The sequence below is a fragment of the Doryrhamphus excisus genome, chromosome 9, assembly GCF_030265055.1.
Source record: "Doryrhamphus excisus isolate RoL2022-K1 chromosome 9, RoL_Dexc_1.0, whole genome shotgun sequence".
NCBI classification, from domain to species: Eukaryota; Metazoa; Chordata; class Actinopteri; order Syngnathiformes; family Syngnathidae; genus Doryrhamphus; species Doryrhamphus excisus.
The window spans coordinates 17,532,945-17,552,403 of NC_080474.1; the positions used below are offsets into that span (position 1 = coordinate 17,532,945).

Consider the following 19,459-nt stretch of genomic DNA (forward strand, 5'->3'; position numbering starts at 1 on the left):
CAACATAAAGTGGCCAGAAATATTTCAGTATTGAACAAAGCAAAATTTGCTCTCAATCAGAAATCCACACTCTTTATTGCTTTATCTTTATCTTACTTATTGTGTGGAAATATGGGCTAATAACTATAAAAGCAATCTTCACTCGCTAAATGTACTGCAAAAAAAGGTCAGTAAGGATAATTCATAATGCCGCCTACAGAGAACATACTAACTCCTTATTTCTAAAATCACAAATACTTCAACTTGCTGATATAGTTCATCTTCAAACAGCTAAAATAATGCATAAGGCTAAAAAGAACCAATTCGCTAAAAAATGTCATCCAATACTTCTCTACAAGAGAGGAGAAATATGATCTCAGGGTAGAACTACATTTGAAACACTTATATGCGAGGTGCATTATTAAAAAAAAAACAACCTTAAACTGTATTATGGAAAGCAGGAAGTGAACAAATGTAACAGTTACTGATTGTAAAAGTACCAGATGGAGGGGTAGGATTTAATAAGCTTTGCTTCTTCCTACTCCTTTTGGACATGTGGAACTGTGAACTGATTATGTGATGCGTTCAATTGTAATCTGATGCATGTTCAAATGAAATTAAACCATTACCATTACCAAAATCATTGCTATACATGCTATGATCATACAAGAACAAGTACATTGATGGTATAATACTTTGATGATTGAAAAACTTTACCCAAACTTCTTTCTTTGGAGCATTGATTTCATAGCTTACGCTACTTCCGTCAATAGCAGTAGCATAGAAACAGCAACAACATTTACAATGTCCGCTCTCCTAATGACAATATCGCTGTAACTTAGTTAATATAGAAGTACGTTACGTAAATGGAGCGTTTTTTTGTTTTTTTTGTGAGGGCTTTAGCGTCAAAATACATCTTTCCCATGACGTCCATTGTGAGCTAGCTCATATTAACTTGTTTTCCGGCACTAGAATGCACAGAAAAAATAAATAAATATGTCTTTATGTTTCATATAAGGATTGTGAATATTGGGCAAAATTCCCAAAAACTGAAATTCCGCTTTAAACTTGTGGAACATGTACTCCTCACCTGGCTGCGTGAAAGGTTTTCCTGCGTGCACACAGGAAATAATCAGCATCTCAAATTTGTTCCTACTGCACGTACGGGTGAGCAACACACCAAATAATACATATTACATCACATATGTATGCTTTATATTTATGTTTATATGACTTGATAGAAGCATTGCCTTTGGCCTTAGAGCTCAAACATGATGAGATCGAGTTGCCATGGCGACTATGCCCTGCTCCATTGCCTGTCCATCATTTGGACTGGACTGCACGTTTGGGTCTTTACTACAATTACAAATACTTTGTTGTGTACAGTAGTTGTAAAAATAAAATACAATTAGGAATTAGTGATTAGTGTTTGTGGTGTCATAATATGAACTTACATGGTGCACACCTTGCAGTGATTGTGTGTGCGCCCTCGGTGAAGCATCATTGCTGAGTAGAGCAGCACACTGGCAACATCTCAGCTTCCACCAGCGCTCTGGAAGCTTCATTGAAGAAAACAGTATTTTTATTCCCGAATAAAATAACACATTTATTTCCCGGAAGATCACTTTTATCCTTCGGGGGAAAAAAATCCTCACTTTTACTCCCTGGAAGAAGATTTATTCTCCATTTTCTGGACTTCATTGTATCAGTTGGATCCTAGCAGGACTTCTAAAATGAACCAAACCGCCACCGTATCGCATCAAGTTCAATGCCAGTCGACAAAGAGCATCAAGGTAGGTTGAGCGGTCACATATGATTCATTGTTGTTTATTGCAGCGCCTGTTTAAAAAAAAAAAAAAATCATCTTAAAAGTTCAGTGTCAAATCCGAGCTGCGATGCGCAATTGACGCAGCGTCAGAAGAATGTTCCAAAAAAAAGATGGTATTGAAATAAGTCTTGTTCGCTGGTTTTTTCTTTGTGTCTTGTTGGAAACTACTACACTCGTTTGTGTTTGCTTGTGATAAGATTGGACGTGTTTCGTGGAGTGGAGGGATTCCTCGGGATTTGATGTGTGGATGCGTTGGAGTCGCGCTGACGCAGTGGCCGCATTTCATTCATATCACGTCGTGTTAGAAATACTATTAAACTATTATTTTTTATTGTTGTGGTGGTGGTTGAGCACATAGTAATATTAAATACATGCTGACTTTGCGGTTAGTGCTTGTACTACTACTACTACTACTCATACTAATAGTAATAATGATTAGAATGCAATTAATAAAAACAATAATAGGAATAATGTCATTTTGAATGTATCAAACAGTTATGTCAAACATATTTTTGCATGCATCCAAATATTCAGTATTGATTATCGATAGCATTATCGATACCAGTGTGATATCAGATATGTTTCAGTTATGTTTTGCTGTTCTGTTATGATAATGGTGTGTAATAAAACTGTATTTTGTTACATTGTCAGGCTGCACGGTGTTCAAGTGGTTAGCATGTTGGTCTTTCAGTCAGTTGGTATCACCGATTTAGACATTTCTGTATTAGTTTGCTGTTCTCCCAACGCTTTTGTGGGTTTTTAGGATTTAGATTTATACAATTTATTGATCTGAAAGGGAAATTGTTTGGTTATAGTTGTTCAATTGCAGAAGAAAAAGACAGACACTAAATAAACAATAACAATACACAATAAAATGCAATGCAATGTGAATAAAATATAATCAAAAAGGAACAAATAGTGTGTAAAAACAGAAAATACAATTAAATTGACATTTTATTGAGGTGAGGAGAGAGATTCATTCATTCATTTTCTACCGCTTATCCTCACGAGGGTCGCTGGGGATGCTGGAGCCTATCCCAGCTGTCTTCGGGCGAGAGGCGGGGTACACCCTGGACTGGTGGCCAGCCAATCACAGGGCACATATAGACAAACAACCATTCACACTCACATTCATACCTATGGACAATTTGGAGTCGCCAATTAACCTAGCATGTTTTTGGAATGTGGGAGGAAACCGGAGTACCCGGAGAAAACCCACGCATGCACGGGGAGAACATGCATATATATGTATATGTATGCATATATAAATGTATATACATGTGTTTGTATATGTATGAATATGTATGTGCTATGTAAGTATATAAATAGATATTGTAAGTGTATTGTATTGTATTTGTATATGTGAGAAACATTAATGTAACATAGTATGCATGTCTGAAATAAATTAAGAAGAAGAAGAAGAAGAAGGTGTATTCCCCACATTCCAAAAACATAACCGAAATTTATATATCATAAGTTTTTCTGCTTGCCTAAATATTTGTGATTGTATTATGATCAACAAATTAAACGCAAAAATGGCAAAACCATATTATGATCTTGAAAAATGTCAATATTGGTATCAGTGATACTGGCCTTGTATCAGATCGATACCTAAATTTGTAGCATCACGCATCTGTATTGACTCATTTTGTTGAGTCCACTGTGACTTAACACTGGTATTGATTTTGCAGAGGCTTTTGCATCACTTTTCACCCCCAGGATCCCACAAGAGAGATTTAGCTTGGAGCAAATGTATTTATCTCCCTCAAACCCCCCCGCCCCCCTATTCCTGTGCAGATTTGGGACATTGGCTTGATGGCTTGAAGTAGGAGTTCACCTCCAGGCTGCACATTTCATCGGTGTTGTTTTGGTTGAGCAGATACATAAATTCATGATGAATGATGGAAATAAAGGCACCTAATTAACTCATTCAAATCCAGACATTTTTCAAAAGACATATGATGGTGATGATTTTGACTCATCTTTCAAGGCTATGTAAACATGGAACCTACCAAAAGAAAGATTAGACTGTGTTTTTTGTCTACCTTTTGCTGTTCTTTAGTAATCATAGAGTTTCGGGGAAATATCAGTTCCCAACTAAAAATGGGAGAATTACAGTTCAAGCATAATTTTTTTGATCTGTGTGTGTTTGTTTCTACCTTTTGCTGTTCTTTAGTAATCATAGAGTTTCAGGGAAATATCAGTTCCCGACTAGAAATGGGAGAATTGCAGTTGAAGCATAATTTTTTTGATCAGTGTGTGTTTGTTTCTACCTTTTGCTGTTCTTTAGTAATCATAGAGTTTCAGGGAAATATCAGTTCCCAACTAAAAATGGGAGAATTACAGTTCAAGCATAATTTATTGATCTGTGTGTGTCGGGACTCAATTTATGGTCTCCATTGTTTTTTCCAGTCCACACCTCCATGGTGATGATTTTGACTCATCTTTCAAGGCTATATAAACATGGAACGTACCAAAAGAAAGATTAGATTGTGTTTGTTTCTACCTTTTGCTGTTCTTTAGTAATCATAGAATTTCAGGGAAATATCAGTTCCCGACTAAAAATGGGAGAATTACAGTTCAAGCATAATTTTTTTGATCTGCGTGTGTTTGTTTCTACCTTTTGCTGTTCTTTAGTAATCATAGAGTTTCGGGGAAATATCAGTTCCCAACTAAAATGGGAGAATTACAGTTCAAGCATAATTTTTTTGATTTGTGTGTGTCGGGATTCAATTTATGGTCTCCATTGTTTTTTTTCCAGTCCACACCTCCAAACAATTTATTTTTGAATGTTTCTGAACTCAACTCCTATTTGTCAGTGTCAGGAGCACTTAGACACATTGGCTATTGGGGAGGGGGGGGGAACCCAGCACCTTCACAACCATTATCTCTGCTTCGAATGGTTCAAGGACTACTTTAGAATTACTTCGGCTGGGACTTTTTAAGTCGCTTTTGAAAAACATTCCTATCGTTCAATCATAGACACAACCTTGTGCTCTCTTCAACATACTTAGATGCACTGACACAGCTTCTTGGGTTCTCTATCAACCCCACTTTATAGCTGCCATCTGCATGTGGGTGGACCTGACACTCGCAACCACAGATAATGACAAGCCTCAGGCTGTTAACCAGTCTTGCTAGAAAGAACTGAGTGAGACCCCAGGAGTTGAATCCCACATGCAAGCTGCTGCCTAATACTGACTTGCTTTTGTAGGGCATTTGGAAGATATACTACAATAAAAGGTGTCTATTTTTAATCTGGAATGTGGAAAAATGTGTCCTATCCACATTTTGTTTTCTGTTAAAGCTCATTTTAAAGCCACGTAACAATTTAGTGCTTTGGTGTAAACTACTGTTCTTACTATGTTTCTTCAATTAATTCACATAAAGCAAGTGAGAAAAACGTCAACATTGACATATGACATTATGAAAAATAGTCACAACAGCTGATGGTAGAAGTACTCTCTGGTCCCAATCCCAAACCTTCCTTGCTCTGAGGCACATCAGCAAAACAACTATCCTCGATATGCCGAAATACAAACGTTACTGCTGTGAATGCATTTTTTTTTTTTAAATGTGAACAGGTGTGATGTGTCTGCTCGCGTGTTTAAGCAAAAGCCTGCCACACAACGAGCAGATATCACATTAAAAAAATATGGAACAACAGAAAAGCAACCAAAAAAATGGCACCACAACAATATAGAAACAAAGGTTCTCCTATTTGGCGACAAAAGAGCATGAATGCAGGTGGATCACAAGCATGATGACTGGATTAGCCTGCTGCTGTGTTTAATGTGACTGTCAGGAGCGATGACACGCATTGTGGATTCTGTTGTGCAGTCCAGTGGGCCCTGCGCATTTAAAGGCAACGAGAAGCGTTCATTTGATTGGTTAAGATTACATTCAGGTGTGTTAAACCCTCAAACTCCTTTTCTCCTTCCTCTTTGCTTGTGCCTGGTCGACGTAAACAGAACCCATTTTGTTATTTCATCCTATTCGACTGAACAATTAAAAGGAAAACTAAAAAGGTAAATCTAAACTAAAAGGTACACACACAGAAAATGTCTTGCTAGTTATAGCTATATATGTATGTATGATTTCATACTATTATATATATGTATATAAATAAAATAAATAAAATAAATAAAATAAATAAAATAAATAAAATAAATAAAATAAATAAAATAAATAAAATAAATAAAATAAATAAAATAAATCATACTATTGTTACTGAAATTGTAAAATATTTACTTACTTTTTAAAATGATTAAATATGAAATTAATTTAGGGCTGCACGGCGGTTGTGTGGTTAGCGCGCAGACCTCACAGCTAGGAGACACGGGTTCAATTCCACATTTCTGTGTGGAGTTTGCATGTTCTCCGCGTGCATACGTGGGTTTTCTCCGGGTACTCCGGTTTCCTCCCACATTCCAAAAACAATGCTAGGTTAATTGGTGACTCCAAATTTTCCATAGGTATTAATGTGAGTGTGAATGGTTGTTTGTCTATATGTGCCCTGTGATTGGCTGGCGACCAGTCCAGTGTGTACCATATCATATCAATCGATGAAGCAGATTAATAAAATTGCAAGAGCAATAGAATTGTATAATTTCACAAGCAAAACAATCTCCCTTTCATGTATACTTTATATTGTATGTCAACAACAGCACGCTCGGATTGTACCACCTCCTCCATTGTTTGCCTTCTGTCTGCTAGTAATATTCAAGCGCCGCTCATAACTCAGCATCCTGATGCTTGTCAAGTTCCCAGCTCATGACTGTCTTCAGCGGTGATGGATCGCTTAACTGTGCTTCATAAGAAGGATTGCATTGGCTCTTGAGTCAGTGAGTGTATAAATTATAGAACAATTCCAGCTGATCTCTATATATCCTCCCCGGTGAGGACATTTGTTATTCCAAAAACCATTGTCACTAATTTGTTTTGCGGTAGATGCATATCTGACACTTACTGACATATATATAGTATAGTAACAATGTAGAATGTTTTTTTATGTATATAATTTGTATGTAGAATATAGTCAAAGAAAGCATTGGAGGTGCATTGTGTGTTGGGTGGAAATAAGGCCAAATTTGTTTTTTTGTATTTGTAATTTTATATAATGTTTTCTTATAATAATAAGATATTATTATTATTATTATTTTCTTATAATGTTTTTTTATATAATAATTTTCAGCACTCCCCTCTCCCATCAAAGTGATTTTGCTCTTTGTTCAGGCTGCATTTGTAAATACGAATTTGTTCTTGAATTGCTTCCCTGGGTAAATAAAGGTAAAATAAAATAAAAAAAATAAAATTTCTGGGCATATGGAACGTCATCTCACCGTCTCACTCACCTTCACCCACAGTTGGGGCTCTGACACCTCGAAAGGAAAACTGGAGTGGGTTTATTACATGGTGTCTGTGTGTTGAAGTCACTTCCTTATGTCTTGGCGTCGGGAAACGGTCCCGACAGTCCTGACATGGTGACTCTATGGTCCGACCCGTAGACTTCAATGACAGTTTGACCCAAAAGCGTAGAATAACATCTAGCACAGTATGTAAATAATTGTAATAACAGTCACACAATTAAAAGTCTAATGTTTACATGCTGAAGTGAAGTGCTTTCAACTGATTGGTTGAAACACAATAAAAAAAAAACAACAATTAGTGTTTTTTCCCCCCACAAATGTGGTCGAATTACATGTTAAGGTTTCCTTTCCTGCTCTGAATGAATTATGTTCCTACACCCTGCATGTTATTTTGTTCATCTGTTTCAAAGAAGGGTGTTGATTGGTGTTACACCTTCATGCATGTGTGTGAAAACCAAGCCACCGTTATTATGCACAATGAACATCTGGGTGAAGTTTGCATGTCCTGGTGTTTCTCTTCTATGGCTTCCTCCCATGTTAGGGTAATTGGAGTTTGACCAATTAAATTGACAATAGGTGTGAATGTGAATGGTGTGTGTGTATATAGTATTTATATACGTATATGTGTCCAGTTATTGGCTGGCGACCAGTCCAAGATAAACTGTACCCTTCCCCTAATGATAAGATGATAATAAGATGATAATAAGATGATAATAAGATGATTCAACCACATTCTTACTGTTTTTACTACCGTATTTTCCGGACTATAAGTCACATTTTTTTTTCATAGGTTGGCTGTTCCTGCGACTTATACTCCAGAGCGACTTATAAATGAAAAAAAAATGTTATGTTACATAAACACTGGACATCTTTTCTGTTTCTGTTTATATTTTGTGTAGTTGAATAACCATTGTGTTAGCATATCTTACACCTATTCAGCCTGTTCTCTATTCTTCCAAGAGGATGTAATGTCGGTTTTGGTCAAGTAGTTAGTAAAAAAAAAAAGATAAATTAATTACAAATAATCAGACTTCAATGCAAATTATGTATGTTTTTTTCTACCTATTTATTCATTTTTTTCATTAATTGTTCATTGTTAGAACTTGCCTTCCAACAGGGTGTAATGTCTGTTTTGGTTAAGTAGTTTAAAAAATAAATTACCTGCAAAAAATGCAACTTATGTATGTTTTTTTCTACCTAATTATGCATTTTTTGCATTGTACGACTTTCTTTTCTTCAATGAAAAATGGGTATGTTTGCTAAGTTTCCATTGGCAGATAAAAGACAGTTCATTCCATTTTTTCCCAATATAAATTGAAATGTTCCAAAATATTCCTTTTTTACATGCAGAAAAAATATCAAATCACGATAGATGATGAATGAAATGGACAAATACTTTTACCTTTATTGAAGAAGACAGTGATGGTGAGTTATTTCTTGAATTTTCCCACCTTTTTTTATTGAATTGCTGGGACTTGCAACTTTTTTTTTTTTGGCTAGTGAGCAGCCACACTCAGTGAGTCACCGACACGTAGGATGGTGCTTCTTTTGGGTACTCGAGTCCAGCGATTAATAGACAGTAGTACAAGACAAATAGTTTGGTTTGTTGTGCACAATATTCTTCCATATATGAAAAATTGGGGCAAAAAAAGTATGGCAAAACATTCATTCATTCATTCATTCATTTTCTACCGCTTTTCATCACAAGGGTCGCGGGGGGTGCTGGAGCCTATCCCAGCTGTCTTCGGGCGAGAGGCGGTGTACACACTGGACTGGTGGCCAGCCAATCACAGGGCACATATAGACAAACAACCATTCACATTCATACCTATTGGCTGTGTTCATATGTGCTATGTACTGCTTCATGTTTTTTTGTTTGTCCTTTTTTTCTCATTGCGGGAAGCTTCCAACTTCAATTTGCATAAACTTGCAATCCGGGTTGTTAAAGTGATTGTTATTATCTCCATGCATATTGTGTTGATGAACTTGTGGCTCTTCTGTACAAGATAATTACTCCCTTTGCACACTCAACACATTTCCTCAGAAATTGAAACCATTTAAGCAGCAATAGGATTTAATAGCAGCACTAATCTGTAGCGGTACAACTTGACAAATGATGCAATTTCCTGCGGCTATGTTTTTTAATAGGAAAATGAAGCTTTTTTTACTTTAATCCTAGTGAACAGACAATGCATTGCAATCTCTGCAAATGATTTAGCTGACCTCTGGTGAAAAGCGACGTCGGCGTAACGGTTAATTGTTTTTTTTGCCAGTGGACTGTTGTGGCACATTTTTGGGGGGGTACTGACAAGAGACACGGCATTGGTATTCTGAATGTGTTGTGGCTTTCTTGCTGTGTAATAGAATGACAAAGTTGATGAAGCATGCATTTCATCACAGCGGGCCAAGAGTGTCGACACTGTCGATTGAGGCATTAAGCCACAAAGAAGAAAGGCATTTGTCTGAGGGCAGACGTTATGCAATTCTGTTGTCTTTCTGCATGTACTGTCACTGTACTATACATTTTTTGGTGAAAAAAAAAACAACAGCCTGTGCCTTATTTGTATTGCAACCTATCTATACTATATCTATATCTATACTACCGTATTTTCCGGACTATAAGTCATATTTTTTTTCATAGGTTGGCTGTTCCTGCGACTTATACTCCAGAGTGACTTGTAAATGAAAAAAATTTTAAGTTACATAAACACTGGTCACCTTTTCTGTTTCTGTTTACATTTTGTGTAGCTGAATAAGAACTTGCCTTCCATGAGGACATAATGTCAGTTTTGGTTAAGTAGTAAGTAAAAAAAAAAAAGATAAATAATTATAAATAATCAGACTCCAATCAGACTCCGATGCGAATTATGTATGTTTTTTCTACCTAATTATTCATTTTTTTTCATTAATTATTCATTGTTAGAACTTGCTTTCCAAGAGGACGTAATATCTGTTTTGGTTAAGTAGTTTGTAAAATAAATTACCTGCAAAAAATGTGACTTATACTTATACAGTGCGACTTATGTATGTTTTTTTCTACCTAATTATACATTTTTTTGCATTGTACGACTTATATTCCGGAGCGATTTATAGTCCAGAAAATACGGTATATTTCTTCAATGAAAAATTAATATGTTCGCTAAGTTTCCATTGGCAGATAAAAGACAGTTCATTCCATTTTTGTATGTACTGCATGTACTGTCACAGTACTATACATTTTTTGGTGGAAAAAAAAACAGCCTGTGCTTTATTTGTATTGCAACCTATCTATATCTATATATTATGTAACTAAGCTGATAAGAAAAATTACATATTTTTGCAAAAACGAGCAAACAAAGCAAGTTTTTTTTGCATACACAAACACACTGCAGCTCCAAGTTCGTGATTTATTTATTTTATATTTGCTGATTGTAAACCAAAGAGGCAAGCGACTATAAAAGAGAAGACACAAGCCTTGATAAACGCTTTATGCAATGAAATGGATGCCGTATTGTTAAAGTGGGAAATAAAAATGCTTTTTTCCTCAGATCAAAAAACACCTCCATCTGTCTTATAAATGAGTAAATGAAGTATGGAGCGATACTTCCATTAAGGGAAACAGCAGACTCTTTTCAATATCTGTAATGTGTCCCCTGCTTGAATGTTAACGACTGCTGCTGAGATTCAATAATTGGACTCCGCTGAGAGGAAATGGTCATCAATAATTGTTTTCTTCTTTACTACGTTGATTAACAAAATTACAAATATAATAGAGAAGACAAACTGCAATGTGATAATTTGCGGACCATACTTCTAAAAGTGAAATGGATATTTATGGTCAGAATATTGATATGACAACTGGGTCGCCCATTGCTTTATGGAGATAGTTAATAGAGAATAAATAATAACTAGAGAAGGCAATTAGTCGAGAAATTGCCCTGCTGAAGAGCTGACGCTGAATTGGAATGATGTATGGAAAATTGTCACCTTGAGTGTTTTGATGCTGGAATTGTTTCAAAAATGGGAATTTGTGGGCCTGAAAATGTGTAATTCTGGAAAATTTATTATTTATTTTTTTTATTTTTTTTTATAAATTTTTATCTAATTTTGTTATCATCATAATAGCTGTCCAAAAGAAACATACTTTTATTTGTACCAGGCATTAAAATGGATGGATAAATTGAAGAAACAAGGGTGGTCTAATAGTGTAACTATGTTGACTGTATGCATAAATATATTTTTTATTAAAACAAATATATATTAAAAATATATTTAAAAATAAAGTAATTTTTTATAAATAAAATAAAATAAATCTAATTAAAATTCAAAACATTCCATTTATAAATATAAAATCAATAAAAAAATCTACTTAGAAATGGTGATTTAAAATTAAATTACAATGTATGAAAAATATTGTGGACACATTATGCTCACCTAAATAAATAAAATAAATAAAATAAATAAAATAAATAAAATAAATAAAATAAATAAAATAAATAAAATTTATTTATAAAAAATATTTTATATCTCGTATTTATGGTGAATTAGATGTTTTTTTTTTTTTTTTTTTACCTAAACGTCACTTATTTTACTGATGTTGCAATATCACGCTGCCTCTCACTAAGAGAGTTCCAAAAACGCTCAGGCAGCGTCCATTGTGCTGGTGTTGACATCCAAAAATGACATCTTGTGTGTCCGCTGAAAAAAATCGACCAATAAATTTGTCTGCATGTGAAAGTCAAACTGAAAGCGATCAATCTTTATTCACTTCTCCTCATCCAGCATTCAAATAAAGTCATCCGTCCGAACGGGCAGCCATCTGCATCTCGCCGATGGTACAATGACGAAATTTCCATGCTCACAATATCGCGGTTGAGGCACATATTGTGTTGAACAGAGTGAATTCCCGCAATAATAATACTATTTTCATAAGTTAGAGCATAGAAAACCTGTTTCTGACTTTCTAAATATGTTTTTTAACCATCATTGGAGTCCTGTAGACATGAAATATCACTCCTATAGTCACATTTGCACGACTATTGTTCTTTGTTTACACCAAATTGTTAATGCGCTGGAAGGAGGTGGGGAGAAAGCAGCCAAGATAGTACCACTTCCACACTGAATTGGAGGAAAACTTTTTTTTACACTGTATCGATGCCATGGCTGACTACATGCAGTGTTAAGGTAATATAATGTAATGTAATGTGATGTTTTGTGTCATTACTGATACCTAGTGAGCATAATATTATATAAGACTTAAATTTGGTGGATATTTCACATTCATGTTCACAAAAACAGTCCTATGCGAAATGCCATTGACAAATGAAAATATTTTTCTCTTGTTCCAATAACTTCTGAGCTTGCAGAGAGTCCATCGTAAAAAAAAAAAAAGTCCATCGTGCCTACAGCCACGCCCATAAGGCAGCCAGCTCCTTTATGACATCACAAAGGAACAGTTTTGCAACGCCCACTGAAATCGAGCGTTTTAAGCCATCCCAAACTTGCTCAAACACGAAAATCAGCCAACATTCTAACCACATTTAAATGTCAGAAAAGTGGAAAAAGTATAACAGGTCCGCTTTAAATGGTGATGATAGCTTTAAAACTTTAACTAGCTTTCCTTCTTTTTGTTTAATATTACTAATTTACAGCATATGCAACCAAACACGGAATATCATACCAAGACGAGCGCTTGTACTGGTAGAAAAATACGAGTGTCGATGGTTGGATGGTTGGATTCACCCTAAGAAGGGAATCATCTAGTCCGGATCCCTCCCTGGTGAGGTGTTCTGTGTCTAACCTAGGACACAGATCTCGGACACGCTGGAGGGATTATCCCTCCAGCCTACCTGGGAACACCTTGGTGTCCTCCCAAAGGAAAATTCTGCCCCTGGAATTCAAGCTCATTGCTCAAATGAGAGTTTTCATATACTTCATATTCCCACATTTCTTCATATGAGCTAATATTGCTAGAATATTGATACAGGGGTCCCAATTGACTTTTTAATAACCGCAAAATCACCTTGAATTGTGTTTATGATTATTACAGGAGTATTGTGTGCATGGAAACATAGTGAATGAGTACAATGTAGATATTGACTGCATACATAATCACACAGTTTATCTTTCAAATCATAAAAATAAGTGAAAATTCCTGCTCTCGGCATTCTTTTGTTTACCTCCTGTGTACATACAGTTATTGATGTTTGATGGAGTGGCACTACATGTTGTAAATCTTAGATAAATGAACGTCGTGCGCGTGTTACGGTAATTTATGGAGACACAAAAGTGTGTTAATACATAATTAAGAACTTGTCTTCATGTGATATTTGTTCAGTGCTTCATTTGTCAGAAGCGCTTATGTCAATAAATGCAAGAAAAAAAAAAAGATACAGGATCCTTCCTTGACAGTAAACTCAACTTTTAGAGCATCTTTTTTTTAACGCTCACTTGACAAGAAAAAGAGGGAATTACACCAAACTGGAATATTCAATGCTCTATTGACAATAACTGTGAATGCATGTATGAAGCATGAAGCATGTATGTATGTCAGCGGCTCGTCTTGGTTATGTAATCTTCCACTGATGGACAGATGGTGACAGTGAGTCAAGGAACTGCATTGCGGATGGAAATGCGAGTTCACATGCATGACTGGTGAAAAAGCTGCCACTGACAGCTCAGATAGATTGCTTCAAATCCCTTTGTGGAAAAAGCAGATAGAAACCGCTCGGAAAAAAAGAGTCGGTATGATTGCTGAAAAACTCAGTTTGACATATCTATTCGGGCTAATCAGATCATCAAGCAGGCAAGGCAGCTACAGAAGAACCTACTGTATGAATAGTCCAGTGTTTATTGCCAATGTTAAGTATCCAATGCTTGGGACTTTTCAGATTTTTACCATATTTTCCGGACTATAAGTCACACTTTTTTTCATAGGTTGGCTGTTCCTGCGACTTATACTCCAGAGCGACTTATAAATGCAAAAAACTGTTTATATTACATAAATAGATATATGCCCCACCCTGCTTTTACTCATGTTTTTACTGTGTATTAACGAATGAATGTTGTATTTTAACGTATCGTTTACTTTTTATTCTACTCCATTATTCTGTAAAGTGTATTTGAGTATTTTAAAAAGCGCTATACAAATAAAATGTATTATTATTAGTATTATTATAAACACTGGACACCCTTTTCTGTTTATGTTTATTTGAATAAGCATTGTGTTAGCATATCTTACACCTATTCAGCTTGTTCTCTATTATTTTATTGTTAGAACTTAGCTTTCCAAGAGGACGTAATGTCTGTTTTGGTCAAGTCGTTAGTAAAAAAAATTACAAATAATAAATTGTAAATAATCAGACTTATACTCCAATGCGACTTATGTATGTTTTTTTTTTTTACCTAATTATTCATTTTGGCCTTGTGCGACTTATACTCCGGAGCGACTTATAGTCCAGAAAATATGGTATATACAGTAAACCTCGGATATATCGGACTCGGATATATTGGAAATTCGCTCACAACGGACAGATAAAAAAGAACCAATTTTTCTGTAATGCATTTCCAATAAAAATTCATTGCATATATCGGATTTTTTCTAATGGATTTCGCCTATTTCGGACAAAATCTCCAGTCCCGTTCCAATGCATTTCCATTAAATTTCCCTCGCATATATCGGATGGCCGCATCGTGGTGCTCCGATTCGCCGAATCGTGACAGGCCGCTATACGACGTCATTTGCAGCGTTTGCAGCGTTGCCTGCGCGTCCAGGTACATTGGAAACATAGTCAAGGAAGTGCCTTTTTATAACGGATAAAATCCGATTTACGCATATACCGGATATAAATCCGATATATGCGTAAAACGGACATTTTCCGGTATACGCATATCACGGATTTCGCTTATATTGGACAAAACCAGTGGGAACAATTGAATCCGATATATCCGAGGTTTACTGTACTATAGAATCTCAAAGTTGACCAACTTTTTGCCTTATTGCCAAAAACATCTCCGATACATATGCCAGAAATGTAATGTAATACTATCCTCATCCTGATTGGGTGGAGGCGTGAATTTGAGTGTTAAGATAAAATAAATAAACATAACTAAGATGTAATTCTTTGTTTATCGCGGTCAATTGGTTCCGGACCCAAAACTCATGATGACTAGAGTCCTTGAGACATGACATCATTATCTTTACACTCATAGCACCCGGTATAGTAAACAATAACAGACAATCATGCAATTGAGTTACGGGAGGGACAGGAAGTGATGTCGGGTTTTTAGTGTTGAGTTTTAGTACGGTGTGAGTCACAACAACAACAACAGTAGCGCTTTTGGCGCTCAATTGGAGGTCTTCCTCCTGGTCCTGTCTTCCTGTTCTTGATCTTGATGAAACCGCTCACCTTTTGAATACACACGGAATTGACCTTGGTAGGACAGGAACACAAAAAGACGACACCAAGTGATGGAAGACAAGGCCGACCTCCTGACCGAACCTTTGTGAGGTATATTAAAATGCATGCAATGTTTGAATGTCAAGATCTACAGTATGCTTTCTCCTGCATCCGTCCTGTGGGAGGAAAAGCCAGCCATCACAGGGGAGGGGGGTGGGGGGGGTGGGGTGGGGGGTGGGCGATAAGAAGGAGAGGATATAGGAAGGCAGGGCATGCTTTGAAGATGCTTGATTGAATTCTGAACATCGACATGACCTAATTTTGAAATTGAGCGATTCAGCAAAAAAACATCAACAAACAAAACAACAAAAACGGGACAAAAATGTATCAGCTATACAATTATAGTACAATAGTAGTATAGTAGTAGTATAGTACAAATAGTATTTTTTTAACTTGCAATACAACTCGATACAACTAAATACATTGAAGAAATATTATAAGTATGTACTGTTAAATTGTGGGGCTGCACAGTGTACGAGTGGTTAGCATGCAGGCCTCACAGCTAGGAGACCCAAGTTCAAGCCCAACCTATGCCATCTCTGTGTGGAGTTTGCATGTGCGTGGGTTTTCTCCGGGTACTCCGGTTTCCTCCCAAAATTCCAAAAACATGCTAGGTTAATTAGCGACTCCAAATTGCCCATAGGTATGAATGTGAGTGTGAATGGTTGTTTGTCTATATGTACCCTGTGATTGGCTGGCCACCAGTCCAGGGTGTACCCCACCTCTCGCCTGAAGACGGCTGGGATAGGCTCCAGCACCCCCGCGACCCACGTAAGAATAAGCGGTAGAAAATGAATGAAATAAATTGACGCTTTATCAAAGCAGTACAATTGTTAAAAAATAATGTATATGACACATTTGAAGTGTTCTTGTACATGCATGAGTTTTTAAAATGGGGAAAAATAATAATAATGTTAACAATAATTATATTCACTCCGATTTTGTCATTGTGTCGCCACACTATTTCTCATTCTCAAGTGCTTTCTGCACAGGAAGTGATCATGAAACATGACCTGACCTTCTTATTTGCGGGGGAAAAATAACCTAATTATGAATTAATCAAAGCATGAACAGCCGTTTGGTTGCAGAGGGAGAGGAAGAATGTCAGCCAACAGTGCCATCAAGTGGCCAAATGATGAAAAGTGTGTTGAACTGAACATTTTCTCTACTTGGATTTTAGGTAACTGTAGGTCTAATGTGATAAAACACTGTGTGTGTATAAAATACTAAAAAGTACACCCATACACAAAACTACCCTGGACTCCAAAAGATTGAAAGAGCACAGAAAAGCAGTAGAAGTAATGGATATTAATACATAATACAATCGGGAGTAATGTACAAATAAGGACAACAAAGTTTTAGGAGGATAAAGTCGACTAGCACAAAGATGTGAAAGATTTTGTGTCAGATGCAGGCTGATGTAGTGCCCGGGATAACCACCAGAGGGCAGTGTTGCATTGAGTGTGAAAGGTTTCTGCACTTGAATAGGACTAATTTATATGTTTGATGGTCACATAACGCCTCTGTGGTTAGAATGCTGGTTGGAATAGGGATCAAATACTTATTTCACTGAATTCCCTTATAATAAAAATAATACATTACAATTACACACAAATAAAAATAATGTACTATTCATATGTGATATTGCCTCTGCTGTGCATTGAGCACGTTTACATATGTCACCTTCAGGAGTGTCTCTTTCACCTCATGACTTTTCTCTGCAGTTTATTCTCGGATCATCAAAAATAATAATGTCACACTTATGGTTGTGTTGCATACTGGAAGGGGTGTTGCAAAGGGAGGGATGGGGGGGGGGGGGCGGGCAGGCTTATTGTGAGAAGGAAGTGTCATTATAATGAGACCAATACACTCCTCAGTGCTTACTTATCACTGTCCATGTCATAGAAGCCAATAGGTGAAAACAGTATATAGCTAATATGCTAAATTAGCCCTAAGGTGTCTAGTTCCCCCTGTTTTAGGTAGAGCAGGGGTGGGCAAACTACAGCCCGAGGGCCACATCCGGCCCGCTAAGTGTTTAAATACGGACCGCCTGTTCTTTCCAAAGTATTTCATTGAAACTTAAAATGTAACCTGGCATCATGGCTTGAGCCAACCTTTTGATGGTTTAGGTAGCTTTTTTAAAAAAAAAAAATTTGGTTATTTGATGTGATCTGCTGTTTACAAAGTGCTCCTGAAAAAAGGGACACAAGGACATATAGCAGGTGGCACGGTGGTCGAGTGGTTAGCGCGCAGACCTCATAGCTAGGAGACCAGGGTTCAATTCCACTCTCGGCCATCTCTGTGTGGAGTTTGCATGTTCTCCCCGTGCATTTCTCCGGTTTCCTCCCACATTCCAAAAACATGCTAGGTTAATTGGCGACTCCAAATTGTCCATAGGTATGAATGTGAGTGTGAATGGTTGTTTGTCTATATGTGCCCTGTGATTGGCTGGCCACCAGTCCAGGGTGTACCCCGGCTCTCGCCCCAAGACAGCTGGAATAGGCTCCAGCACCCCCTGCAAAAAGCGGTAGAAAATGAATGAATGAAGCACATATAGCAGGTTGCATGACACTTTTACAGATACAATAATTCCAGGTGGACTGTTAGAATTATATGTGTAAAAAATATATAGTCTGGACCCCCGTCAATTTTGTTAAATCAATGCAGCATGCGAGTCAAAAAGTTTGCCCACCCCTGATCTAGACCCTTATTTTTTTTTGCAAAACTAAAATGAATAATAGTAGTACATATGATTAAGAACCAAACTTCTAAAACCTTGAAGTGTATAAGATTGGGTACCTTAATGCATATTATCTAATGGCACTCATGACAGTCGGCATTATTTCTGAAAAATGCAGAACCTAACAAGACCCAAATCGATTTAACTTCCAATCCCTGCACCAAAGGCATTATCCGGACCAAAAACTCTCAGCATAGTTCAGTTAGAGAACTCTTAAAGTGCCTATAAAACTTATCGTTTGTACCCACTTAAGATTGATATACCAGAGGAACATCACATGGGTCACTTTGTCTAGCCGTGTGACTTTTTTCCACACAGATTAGACGTCCTGTTTTATAGTAGTGATAATTAGAAAGGCTTACTTGTCTCTTTCCTAAAGGGACGGAGCCCAGAAGGCAGCCTTTGTTAATTGCTATGGTCACTGGATGTTCCTTTTTTTTTTTACCTTTACCATTCCTTCTTCTGCTCATGCATTCTTCACCTAATTCCTCTTATCTCCCACTTAACGACTTCTTTTTCCTCTTCTACTTTGCTGTACCCTTTTCTGCTTTTTCACATTTGTCCTACTTTAAGATGTCAGGCGAGGCGAGTACACCCTTTAGTGTGCCAAGTCTTATTCCCAACAAGGAAAAAGACTTGAAAATCATAGACCATGTCCTTACAAACTGTATTTGGTGGATTTTTATTCATTCATTTTCTATGGTTTATTCTCTTCAGGGTCGTATGTGAGTCTACACCAGCTCACTAGACTGGTTGTCAGTCAATTACAGGACATGTGTATTGCTATAAATGTGTTTCCTAAGGGGGGTCGAATGAAGACAGACAGGAAGTGACGTCAAGGGCTTAGAGTTGATGGCCCCAATGGTGGTCATTGCCATCAAGCTCATGTCAAGTGGCAAAGCACTTGGTACTGACTCCAACCCAGCTGGAATATATGATTCATGTGGCGAGAAATCGACCAAGAGCCTCACAAATCTGTTCAAATCCATGTGGTCCCAGGAGGAACTACCACAGGAGCTCAAAGACGTCTTAATCATTCACCTCAGGAAATGGAACAAGATCATGGCAGACTGAAAACCGCTTTCTTGGACCTGACAAAAGCCTT

The 19,459-nt window shown here is 36.9% G+C and overlaps 1 protein-coding gene across 1 annotated transcript in view; it reads left to right on the forward strand.

Moving 5' to 3' along the window:
• Positions 1 to 1,482: 1,482 nt before the first annotated feature.
• Positions 1,483 to 19,459, forward strand: part of LOC131136222 (inactive dipeptidyl peptidase 10-like) — a 95,194-nt gene continuing 77,217 nt past the window's right edge. The window contains exon 1 of the mRNA XM_058082843.1: positions 1,483 to 1,772. Within this exon, the coding sequence (XP_057938826.1) occupies positions 1,713 to 1,772 (60 nt within the window). The 5' untranslated portion in view covers positions 1,483 to 1,712. The remainder of the gene's footprint in view (positions 1,773 to 19,459) is intronic.